Source organism: Linepithema humile, chromosome 2 (genome assembly GCF_040581485.1).
Source record: "Linepithema humile isolate Giens D197 chromosome 2, Lhum_UNIL_v1.0, whole genome shotgun sequence".
NCBI classification, from domain to species: Eukaryota; Metazoa; Arthropoda; class Insecta; order Hymenoptera; family Formicidae; genus Linepithema; species Linepithema humile.
In genome coordinates, this window is record NC_090129.1 from 13001238 (window position 1) to 13014740 (window position 13503).

A 13503-nucleotide genomic window follows, 5' to 3' on the forward strand; every position below is an offset into this window, starting at 1 on the left:
TTTTTTTGGAAGATACCGATTGCTACCGTCTTCCTTGCGATACCGTTCTGTTACCGTTTTGTCGCGTTATCACCGTACCGGAAGTTCCGTGGGTGAATGTCCGCGGGCGGATTTTGATTCGGGAACGTTCTCCGCGAGATTGCTGTTACCGCAAAGTTAGCGTCTCGGCGAGAAACGGGAAAGCCCGCGAAAAATAGCTGTTCCGCGACATCTCATTTCTGGCCGTTAGGCTACCGTCGTTCAAAGAATGTTTATTTGGCCTTCACCGGCCGTATCGGATGATCAAAATATAAGTCATTTGTTTGCTGTATATAGTCGGATCAGCGGCGAATTATCGTGATCGCGTTTCCGTGATTTCGTGTAATTGTCGAACTTTATTCTTGTTACCGATTGATTGGGCGAATGGCCCTACTACCGCATTGAACTGTTTCCGCCGTATCGGCTCAGGCCGAACGCTCTACACATTTTTACCCTTGTAACCAAATCACTGAAATACATCATTGTTAAATTTTATTTATTGAGTTGTCCTTGCGTTCGCCTCTCACTCCAGATATCTAACGTTACATAAAAGAACTGCGCCCCTCTGCCATATACTGAGCGGGGAGCGGCCGAGCAATTTTGAGAACTATTGAAGTTACCGATACCGCGGTGCGATTACTCGCACCTGGCGCCCATTTCCGGTTACCGATATCGCGTGAGTTACCTTGCTCCCGAATTTTGTGGAGTACCGCGAGTTACCGAATCGTGCAGTTATTGCCGATTTCGCGAGTTACCTTGCTCCCAACGAGCGGGGAGTACCGCGAGTTACCGAATCGAGCATTTATTGCCGATACCGCGAGTTACCGAGTCGTGCATTTACTGCCGACGCCGCGTAAATGACCTAGCTCCCGAAGATCGTGGAGTACCGCGGTTACCGATTTCCATTGGGCGTGCTCCCTCGGATCTGGCGTGATTCCGAGGCTAGTTCACGTCGCAATACATGGAATGTACACGAGGTATATTCTATGTATATACAAGCAGCGATCTCGTTCAAATATACATTGTATGTATATCCATACGATATCCTATGTATATCCATAAATGTATCTATCTCAGCGTATATCGTATGTATATACGTTTGATGTATATACATGAAATGTACACGAGGTATATTCTATGTATATACAGGCAGCGATCTCGTTCGAATATACATTCTATGTATATCTGTAAGATATCTTATGTATATCCACAAATGTATCTACATCAGTGTATATCATATATATGCACATAGTATATACAGTACATTTTTTCACATTATGGATATTTCATGTATATACATAGAATATCGAATGTTTACTGGGTAGCCATAATTTTAGGTTAGGGTTTGCAAACTACGTCATGCGAAATTTCTGTTTATAGCTATTTTTACAAACTACGTTCCGATATTCAGAGTCACTTTGACCAACTCAAATTAACTTTAATCGACGATTAAAGGTACCTTTTTACGCTAACGCTCAACGCTCAATTTCAGCGTCAGAAAACATCATGTGATCAAACACCACTGCAATGATTCGTTATTTTTAGTTACATGATGTCTTCTAACGCTGAAATTGAGCGTCGAGCGTCAACGCCCAGACAGCACACATGTCCAAAATAGGGACATAAGACGTCTTAAAGACATCATTAAAGACGTCTTTTAAATACCATGTCTAAAAGTCTGGGCGTGAAAAGGTATCTTAACTTGATCTTTTATAAAAAAAGAACTGCAAAATAAAAATTACGAGAAATATCTTTCAAAAATAAAAAAATTATCGGATTTCCCGCTAGCCGTTATTTAGGAATCCTTACCGTCAAATTAAAATTTAAACCACCAGATTTAACGGGAAAATCACCAGATTGGCAACACTGATTGTATCTCCCCTTTTAAACCATACAACTTCTTCCTCAACCATTTTTCTATATTTTTAAAACTAACGAAGTTATTTGAGGTGTAAGAAATAAATAGGACACCTTGTATATTGTAGATTCAACCAGAATCTGTCTGTTTCGTCCAAAATCGAACAGACGGTTTGTTGAATCAAACAGAACATTTTTCTCAGTGTATGGGTTACCGGCGAAGCCCGAACGATCGGCAATCCTAAGATTGCCTAGGCAAAGTTAAAATTGTCAAGAGCGTCTTAGGCAATGTGCAAAATAAAACTTTATTTCGGAACTTTGCCTGAAAACAATTTAGGTAACTTTAAGATTACCTAAAGCAATCTTAAAATTTATAAATTATACATACATATACATATATACATGCTCGGAACGGTCAAATATCTCGAAAATAAAGCATTTTCGAGAAAAATTTTTCATGTTGAGTTTTAAGTAACACATTACATAACAATGTTAGTGTGACCTAGACAGTGTTGTTAAGGTCACGTAAAAATTACTTTAAAATTTTTTAATGGAAATCCCTTTTTTGATTACATAATCTTGTAGCTGAAACCTCGAGAGCTTTTCAAAAAACTATAATAAAGATAGGCACGAAATCCTTTGTTTTTATATTATCATTATACTAAAGTTCCTTTCCATTAAGTATTTTCTGAGTTGTTGAAACTTGAGAGGTACAGTACCGACAGTATTAGTATTACGATGCGCACCGCGAGGAGGTTGCCTGGTCGGATTTTGCGCATCTTTAACTAAATCTGATTGTTGAAATTGAATTACAGTTTGCTGAACAATAGACTTGAAATGGGCGTACGATCAGGAAATGTATTTAATAAAGTAGTCACTGCTTCGTAAGTCCTGATATTGTTTCCGTATCCTCACATCATAAGAACTGTTATTCATTCTCTCTCAGTTAAATACATTTTTAATTAATTGTATCAAAAAATGTATCAAAATAGTGTACGAATCAGGGATCGGGAGACGAGTACCTTCGAACAGCTTCTTAAATAACAACAATATTGTATTTCATAAAAGAAAAAACAAAGTACTACAATTCGCACTGTTGGCTTGTCTCGTTTCGTGTTGTGACGAAAAAACAATAGTGGGTCCACTAAGATGTTTCGCCGAGCGAAGCGTGCTGGCGTCACAATAACAGCGTTTGATATTCGATCGATAGCCGAATCTCGATTCCAATTGGCTCATTGTAAACGACGACGCGGATTGATTCCCCGCGGTTTCAGACGATATTATATAAGACAAGCTGTCTGAAGAATTAGTTAGAAACAAGTCGAGTCTTGTAAGAAACGTATAGAATAAACTGAGCCTTGTAAAAATCGAATAGTATAAAGTAAGCCGAGTCTTACACCAGAGGCCGAGTCTTTATTTCTATAACGATAATCATTTAATAAAAGTATTTTTCATTTTTATAAACGTAATCAATTAATAAAGTTATTGGAAGAATATCGAAACAGTGTATGGAGTGACCTTCTACACACTTTGAAACACTTCTCTTAGCTTTATTAGCTCCTTGTAGCCGCAAAGGTGCCCGAATGAGGCTGTCCAGTGATGCCGGAATGAGGATGCGGCTCACGCGGAAGTCGAATAGAAGAGATGCACACACAGGGAGAAAGTACGTAAGGGTATGCGTGCAAGCAATGCGCAAAATCCGAAAAGGCAACCTCTCCGTGGTGTGCATCGGGTAATATTAATGGCTGCGTTCCGTAAAGCACATATGCGCGCATATATCTATAGTAAACGTTTATAGTAAACGTTTACGTATACTATGGATACATGCGCACATATACGCTTTATGGAACGCAACCAATGTTGACGATACTGTACCTCTCAAGCCTCATAAGTCGGAAAATACTTAATGAAAAGGAACTTTAGATTGTTTTGAAAAGCTCTCGAGATCAGTTACAAGAATATGCAATCAAAAGTAGAGGTTTCCATTAAAAAATTTCAAAGTAATTTTGACGTGACCTTAACAATATAAAGTTATACTAACATTACTACCTAATGCGTCACTTAAAACCCAACAATTTTCTTATTGAAAATTTTTCTCAAAAATGTTTTATTTTCGAGATATTTGACCATTCCGGGACTTTTTGGACACTCTGTATATATTGTTATAAATATATTATATATATAACAAATTAAATATGTTTATACATCGGGTAACGCTAATGCTGGTGCAAAAAAAGAAATGGAACAAATCATTTTTGGCATGACAAGAATTTTTTAAGTAATCTCGTGGGTGGTTTTTTAGGTATAAGGGTGTCTTCCGCAGGAAATATTGCATCGAAATTGGAATATATCTATTTTATATTTTATATTTTTGTGTTACTTAGTAGTTTCTCTGTGCAAAAGAAAAAATGATAAATTTTATTAAAGACAAATTACACTGGCCGACATGGTTTTTGTTGTTTGAATATAATATACCATTTCCGATGTATTTTTTTCACGCTGAACACGAATCTTGCCACGAAATTGCTCTATTAGGTCAGGTTTTTGAGAAAAGTAAGGTTAAAAGTGTCAAAATTGACGTTTTTTGGCATATTTATGATTTTTTCGCTGGTAAAGTAAATTTTATTTTTTATTTTTGTTCACGCCATCTTAAAGTACCAACTTTTATCTTTAAACTTGATTTTTTTGAAACTTTATACGATTTTTTTTCGCCGTGTTAACCTCTCCACTGTCAGACGAAGATGAACATTTCGTGCCAAAAATGTACTTGGAAAACAAAATTTCAGAACTGGATGACGATTTTTTAATATGAAGGGTTTTAGAAATCGCTGAATTCGAATCTGAAATAATATTTTCAAAATTTAAAATAGCTGATCCTATATGATGGACCAAAATTTGTAAAAATATTTAAATATCAAGAAAATTTGGTACATACAGTTTTTTTTACTGGGTGGGTTACATTTTACTTCCCCGAATGAGATTCTGGCATTTTAAATCTTCTGTGTATAATGCACTTTATACGAGCAAAAGTTAGCTGTACCTTACTGATCAAACACAGCGGAGAGGTTAACACATTTCTTCACATATCTGACAGCGGAGAGATTAATTCAGCGAAAAAAAAAATCGTATAGAGTGTAAAAAAAATCGAGCTTAAAGGTAAAAGTTGGCACTTTAAGATAGCGTGAACGAAAGTAAAAAGTAACATTTACTTTACCAGCGAAAAAATCATAAAAATGCCAAAAACGTCACTTTTGACACTTTTAACCTTACTTTTCTCAAAAACCTGAAATGATAGAACAATTTTGTGGTCGGATTCGTGTTCAACGTGAAAAAATACATCAAAAATGGTATATTATATTCAAACAGCAGACAAAAAGTCTAAAAATGTCGGCCTGTTATTTAAAAAAAGTTGCTCCAAGAACGTTCTAAACTTTAACTAGCTAGCAAATAGAATTATGATCATTAATGATTAAACGATTATTTGGGGGAGATAGATGGGTGGAAGGGTCTGGATAAGACTCAAATTGCAGACACCTCCACGTGATAAATTTTTGTTTTATTTGTTGAAATTCGCAGACAACTGCAAAAATATGATAATTTTCGCAGAAAACATCTTAAAAATTATCAATTTTTGACACTCTCTGCAGACTAAACTAATTAAATTAGCTATAGTTCCTAAAGAGTTGTGTCCATTGAGTTTTGTGTAGCGTCACATGAACTATAAAATCCTAAAATTTGAACAAAGTTCATTGGGAGACAATTTTCCATAAAGAATGTGCGGTATCCTTTGGAAAGCTATATTCAACCGATGTTTAGCCTATTTAAGTCAGTTTCAACTGTGGTTTCAACGTCTCTTTTTTGTAGTTATATTACTGACTCATGGATTCTACAGTAACACATTCATAAATTATGTCTGATTGGTCCAGTATGATTCACCGATTAAAATGATGAATGCGCGAAGTGAGCCTGCTTAACTTATCCTCCTTCCTGCCTATATCGTGTGAACATACTGGTTAAACTGTGGTTATATTAACTGATAATAAGACGATTAGCATTTTGCGATGTCACTTATTGGAACACAAAGATAAGTTTTTACTTGTTGATTATTAACATTGCTAACCCAGTCAACAAAATGTTAGCAGCCTGCCGGCAGTTTGCGAGCAGATTCGCTCAGAACTTGGCAGCAGATACGGTGCCGCATTAAGCTCGTGTTCTGCCGACCTGTCAACATAGGTTAACAGCAAATTGGCGACAGAAAACGAGCAGGATCTGCGCAGTGCAATTTGATGTCAGATTGTCGACAGAAATCGAGCAAAACCTGCCGTCACAATTTAAATAAAATAGCGACATTTAAATGCTTCATTACAATTTTACATTTCGCTTATTAAAAGTAGTAAATGAGGTATGCAAAGTATGTAATATATATTTGCTTTATTGGAACAAAAAAAATACTTATGTTTTAATAAAGGACCCCGCACATTTTATATGAAAAAAGTGGCTTTGGTCAAATTGGCTGAAACTAAAATATGTTTTAGTTTGGGTGGTGCTAATCAAAAGTTTCTTTTGGCAAAAAGTTTGAAAATCAAAAGTATAAAAAATTCGATGATTTGAAATGAGTGCTATTGCAGTTTAAGAAATGCCTGTTTTTAAATACCCAGATTAAGTTAATATATAAATGTCTGAAAAAATATACATATATATAATGTGTGCCACTTCTACAGTATTTAATGATTCCAAACCTTTTCTGTCGTGCGTGTGTGTGTGTTACGCAGAGATCAGACACACGCACGCGCACGCGTGCACACACACACACACGCGCGCGCGCGCGCGCGCACATCAGAAAGGGTTTGGAATCATTAAATACTGTAGAAATGGCATACTTCATATATATGTATATTTTTTCAAACATTTATATATTAACTTAATCTGTGTATTCAAAAACAGGCATTTCTTTAACTCCAATAGCACTCACTTCAAATCATCGTATCTTTTATACTTTTGATTTTCGGACCTTTTGCCAGAGGAAACTTTTGATCAGCATCACCTAAACTATAACATATTTCAATTTCAGCCTATTTAACCAAAGCCACTTTTTTCATATAAAATGTGCGGGGTCCTTTATTAAGCCAAATCCCGAAATCACTGCAATATCGGGTCAACTCGCGGCGGATTTTCAATTTCAAAAATCAGTTTAATATTCTGAATCTCCTATGGAAATTGTATCAGATTATTGTATTAAACTGATAAGCTTAATGAAACCACTGGCTACACTTTATATGCACTGTAGATGAATCTTGAGTACGAGTTTATATATGAAAAAACACGCCGCATAGCGGCAAACATCAAATTGCACTACGCCGATTTTGCTCGATTTCTGCCGTCAATCTGACATCAAACTGTGTTGCGCAGGTCCTGCTCGATTTCTGCCACCAATCTGCTGTAATAATTCCGAGCAAATTCTGTTCGGTTTCTGCTACTGATCTGCTGTCAAATTATGTCAGCAGATTTTGTAACATTTCTGCTGATAATCTGCTATCATTATCTGATGTAACAGGTTTTGTATACAATCTGCAGTTTTTCTGCTGACAAAAATTTGTAGCAGACGTTTGGCAATACCTGTTCGGACAGACTTTGCTGACTGGGTAATATTATTACCATCTTATATTGCAACATAAATCGACAATTATTAAGATTTGTATCAGATTACACATTGGAGATTAAGATTAAAAATTGAAGATTGAAGATTGTCCAATTATGTTAATATTGCTTTTAAGTTATTTTGTCCTTATTGGTCAAATTCCAATCTTCAGTTCGCAATCTCAATCCCCAATGCGTAGTCTGATACGGGATTTACGCAACTTACATTAGATTACACAAGCAAGATCATATTTATTATTATGTATGTATGAAAAATACTTGAAGGAAAACAGCAGTTGAATGCAGATGAAATATAAGTCGGTGGCAAAGGACAGAAGCACGATACTCGAGATGTGAGAATCCACTCTACGCGTTAGGGTCGCCAAGTGATTATAATCGTTTCTAGCCTCAGCCCACCACCAGTCCGGCATTGCCTTAACAACGAAATGATACTAAGAGTTGTTAGTAGTGATGAGTTAATAGCGTTAATAAAAACAATTATTTCAAGTATTTAATATTTTACCTTTCCTTTTATCGCATAAAGACGACTGTTTAATTGCCTGAATTGGTCTGCCAAAGCTATGCTGATCAGAATAAGAAAGAGATCGACAAAGTTCCACGAGAATGTACTGAGAATATTTATAACTTCAACCAAAATTCCTCTCCAGAGACTGTAGGAAATTCTTGAGAAAATCTATATAAAATTAACGATTAATAATATCATATACTGTATAGAGAATGATAATTGAATTCACATGCTAATTCATTATTACATAAGTTTTTATTAATTGTTACCAAAAAATTTTTCGATTTATTTTAATGAATACAGAGAAGAAGTAAAAATTTTTTAATTTATTTATATAAACACATATTGAAATATTTAAAAAACAGTAAAAATTTAAATTAGATAATTGCGTTTAAATTTATTCAATACCTAATCTTACCTGAGGAAATTGTGATTGAAAGTAAGTGCCGATGACGTCTGTATCGTTGCGATATGCTGCACATTCCACTGCACTGATATATGCGGAAACAACAGCGGCACTGTGTTCCACTGTATAAAAATATTTAATTTATAAATTATTAATATTAATAAATGTTATTAAGAAAATAGTTATAAATATAAATTCGAGTAAATATAATTCTTATTTCATTTATTAATAAATGTTTTGAATAAAACAGTCAGGTTCAATTGTCTTAACCTTGACATATATTATCAAAGCCATTGTCCTGAGTAACAAAAAAAAGATTTTAGTCGCCGCTTATTGTTTATTGAAAAATTATTAACCAAAAAATTTGGAAAATAAAATGTAATTTTCGCACACCATGTACATTTAGTAAAATGTATTCGTCGCTGAAGTATTTATTTAATTTAAACGTGACAAATTAAATTTATGAGCGGGTAGGAGTGAACCTTTTACTTAATAAATGTAAATGCATTGTTAAAATGTTATAAACAACGAAATCTTACAATTTATTCATCGATAAATAGTATGTATCATAATTCGTTAATAGATACAAGCAAGCTATTATTTTGACTTCAAATCAATGCTCCTCTTAATTTTCCTGTCAAGAAATTTTGAAGAAATAGATTGTTATGCTGTTGTTATGTGTTAAATATGTTCCTCTTAATTGTATTACTGAAGTATTATCAGGTACACAATTGCTGTTGTGAATTCCTGGCGTTAACATGTTGCTGCACGAATTTTTACATGTAATATATAATGAACAAACTCTCATTAATTATTTGTGTGAGATGCAATGAGCGAATACGAGGATTTTGTAGGATAATGGCTTTTTTGTATCCTTTAGTTTTTGTATCACTTATCAATGAATAAATTTTAAGACCGTTATTCAGAATATTTTCACAATGCATTTACATTTATTAAGTAATGGACTCCGTCTTTCCCCCTGCAAATCCACTCAGAATAACTCTAATCAAACCTATTTATGTTCGAAAACATTATTCGGAGCCTATCTTGTTTCTCATGTATTCAATTTATCACGTTTAAATAAGTATTCTGCGAAAGAAACATTCTATTAAATATACATGGTGTCCAAAATTTACGTCTTACTTCGCAAACTTGGTTAATAATTTATTAATAAATAACGAGCGACAGCTAAAATCTTTAGAATATTATTCAGAAGTATGACCTTGACGAGCCTGATTGCGTTATTTTAAACATTTACCCATTTATTAAGATAGAATTTACCTAATGCGAGCAACATGACAACGGCAGTTACAATTTTAAAACGAGTTGCAAGGGTGGTCTTTGAAACTCTTCGGTGTCTGGAAGTAAATTCGCGCTCAAGTTTCTCCCAAATTAATGCCAAGCAAGGCCACTGTCTTGCCAGCTGCAGAAACAAGACGGCAGTCACCAGAGTTGTAGCATAGAAGACAAAGGTCGCTAATATTTAGAACAAGCATCATTCAAAAATAGTTCGATGTGAATGCAATGTTATTATTATTAAAAGTAACTTACTCATTTTGGTGGAATTTAATCCCGTTGAACACAACCGCCACACGTTACAAACTGACACAGTAACTATTCCCAGGAAAACAATCGCTGAATATAGAATTTTTGGACTGCGCCATGTAAATCTGCGAGACATTTGAGATTTGTAAGGTGCGCAAAGTTAAAGATTTGAAAAACATTAACGTTAAAATCGAGAAAATTGTACTATATTACCTTTAAAATAACGACTCACATAAAAAGACAAGTAAACTTCGATTTACAAATTAATTCGTTCCTAACTACACTAAAGCGTCAAAATTAAGGAATAGAAAATTTCGGGTCGATTTTTGGGTGTTTTTTGAGCGGCTGTATTTTCGCAAAAAATGGACGAAAAAAATCTTAAAAAAAGCGTTTTGAAGCTTGAATTTTCTAGTTTCTGAATTTTTGCAGAAAACTCTTGTATCATCATTTTTAACTGAGTTATCTTCCATTGAACGGACCAATCCAGAAATAAAAAAATTTCCCCAAATTGGGCAACGTGCATAGACCAGAAAAATTTTTTTTATCAAAAACCGATTCCACGACGTTAAAGCTCATACAATTCTCAACAATTTGCTTTTTTATTGAATGCTGTGCGATTTTTTTTGACCGAGTTATTGGCGGTTAAAGCAAAATTCGTGTTTTTAACTTAAACATCCGTAGCTCCGGAACAAATTGTCGTACGGCATTCACCATGGGCTTTTTGGAAAGTTCAAAGTCCCCCCTATAAGACGCTCTCTTCAGAATTTCGATCTGACATTTTTTTTATTTTGATATATCGACTGTAAAAACGTGTTAAAAATCGCGTTTTTCTCTTTTATCATTCACCTGGGCGCCACTTCGTGAAAAATGATTGAAACCCCTGAGTGTCCACGGTTTTTTTTAGTTAAAGGTATGCCCAGTAACCACGCAAAATCCCGAGAGCGCTGGATTTTTCTTTTCTAGTGTTCTGAAGCTCGTAAGTTATGTTAACGTACGAAAATGACTAAAAATCCTTCATTTCGCCCCCAAAATGCCAATAACGCAAAAATTTGAAACATTTTTCATCTGATCATTAATCCTTGCTTGGTTATTTCCACGATAACAAGTCTAATTTCCGATATGATTTTCAATACAATAACACGGCAGTTGGCACGAGCATTTCGCCAAGTTTGGCAGCGGATACCGTAAGCAGCGATACGGCGGTGCATAAACATGCATGAGCGCCTAACGGCAGTACTCGGTCAAAAAAATCGCACAGCATTCAATAAAAAAGCAAATTGTTGAGAATTGTATGAGCTTTAACGTCGTGGAATCGGTTTTTAACAAAAAAAATTTTCTGGTCCATGCACGTTGCCCAATTTGAGGAAATTTTTTCATTTCCGGATTGGTCCGTTCAATGGAGGATAACTCAGTTAAAAATGATGATACAGGAGTTTTCTGCGAAAATTCAGAAACTAGAAAATTCAAGCTTTAAAACGCTTTTCTTAAAGATTTTTTTCTTCAATTTTTCGCGGAGATACAGCCGCTCAAAAAACACCCAAAAATTGACCCGAAATTTTCTATCCCTTAATTTTGACTCGTAGTGTATTAATCGTAAAACGACAGTTCGTAAAGTAAAGTATCATAACAAAATAAAGGTAGGAATTAGCCACTCTTATCACCGTTGTCATGAGAATCCACTCTCAGAAACTGATTGTAAGACACTTGAACAACATACATCATAGGTATAGTATGTATAGTTTTAAAGTTTAAATATTATTATTTTCAAAATTAGCAATCGTAAATCCGGGGTTTTGTAAAACGGAAGATTGTAAAGTGAAGTTTATTTGGAGTAAACTCAAGGTCCTCTTCTAGTATTTTATGACAAAAGGAAAGAAAAAACAATAACTGTTTTTAAAAACTGGTATGTATCTATGTGTGTGTTACAATAAACAGAATAAATGAATGACAGAAGAAATAAATAAATAGTCAATTAAGTAGCATCTCAACTAATTTAAGCTTCATAACAAAAAAATTCTTGTCAATTTTTTCATTTTTTCAGAAGAAGAGAAAAACATTTTGTTATCCTTAAGTTTTTAATAGAAATATGCAAACTTTTTAACAAGATAAATAAAAGCATGAGTTTTTATGAGAATTGGTGCAACCGCATTGTAGGTTCTACCTGACTAGAATACGTTATTATCTCAATCTCCTCAATTTTTGACAAGGGTTGTTTTTGTTATGAACCTTTTAATTGTACAACTGTGCAATCAATTATTATATCTCATATGCTATCGACTCGTATGCCATTAATCGATATATTTTTTTTTATTTTGCTTCCATCTTATTTCAAACACTGTTTCCACCTACCGAAGATATGAAGCGTCTGGTCTATTGACACCGCACACCGGAAGCATGGAGAAGCATTGAGCCAGCATGATGATCGGTCTCATAGACGCATGTAAACTATCAGTAGCAGGGTTGAAAGTCTCCGATGGGGGTATGGTGGACGACACTAAAAATCATCACACCACGTGATATAATCCACAAAAATCAATTATAAATCACGACAATTAATTTAAAGCAAATACAAGATCAAACTTACTTTCGGGTACAACCAAGTCGGTTTTCATGGAATCAAACCTGCTGTTCCGCAGGTTACGCAGGTTATTTTTGTTGGGCGACCTAAAAAGGATTACTTATATATTTTAAACATATCCGTCGAGGCTAGCGCTGCATGCTAAATATAAAATCAAATAATCGACATTTAAGGTCAACTAAATACATCTTTAAAAACACATAAATTTAATAGAAATAAAACACTCATATCATCCAATTTCCTTTGGTGTTGAATTAAGTATTTTTGTGCATCACTACAAAATAAATCATAATAATTTTACGGTTCAAAATTTGAAACAAGAAATATTTTAATTATTTATCTTAATTTACACATGTATAAAAGATTTTTGGATTACAATAGAATTTGGCAAATAAAGAATATGAATTTTATTTCTTTTTCTATTCCGTTAACTTGTTTTGATATTTATTTACACTACATCAATTGAGCACAACTTTTGGGAGTTTTATCTTGGTTTAGAAATTTTTATCACTCGTCCTCAAAAACACACCTTGCGCGAGGCGCGCTGCAATTGACGGTGTGCACGGTACACGATCGCATGACGCACAGAAGATATAACTCGTTATTTCTAAGCTTTATCGTGTGAGGAGGCAGGGTGGAGGGCGTTTTATAAACATCAGAGACTCAATAAACGTCCACTTCGAATGGCCAGTAGAAACGCGGGGCTGCTGAGACCTCAACCGAGACGATGAGACGCGAAAACTCGGATGCGTACACAGCGAGAGAAAAATATGCGCCTCGAAGGAAAGAAAATCTGATGTCATCGTGAATAAATGGTAATAGGAAAAGGTTAAGTCCATTTTCCGAAAAACATTTAATTTTTAAGAATTTAGGAGATTTAATTTTGGAGATATAAATTAAATAATTAAAACATTAATTTTATAAATTACAAAATCT

General features: G+C 34.5%; 1 protein-coding gene across 2 annotated transcripts in view; it reads right to left on the bottom strand.

The window, feature by feature from the left end:
- The window catches only part of LOC105669370 (gustatory receptor for sugar taste 64f-like), a 46261-nt gene that overhangs the window by 28199 nt on the left and 4559 nt on the right, over window positions 1–13503 (bottom strand). Inside the window, exons 1-8 of one of the 2 annotated variants that reach the window (XM_067350233.1) lie at window positions 13097–13219; window positions 12574–12653; window positions 12339–12483; window positions 9996–10114; window positions 9726–9920; window positions 8457–8566; window positions 8036–8206; window positions 7792–7946 (exon numbers count right to left, since the gene is read on the bottom strand). In XM_067350233.1, the coding sequence (XP_067206334.1) occupies window positions 7792–7946; window positions 8036–8206; window positions 8457–8566; window positions 9726–9920; window positions 9996–10114; window positions 12339–12483; window positions 12574–12653; window positions 13097–13146 (1025 nt within the window). In that variant the 5' untranslated portion in view covers window positions 13147–13219. Of the gene's footprint in view, window positions 1–7791; window positions 7947–8035; window positions 8207–8456; window positions 8567–9725; window positions 9921–9995; window positions 10115–12338; window positions 12484–12573; window positions 12654–13096; window positions 13220–13503 lie in introns of those variants that run through there. The other variant, XM_067350232.1, reaches the window with a different exon arrangement.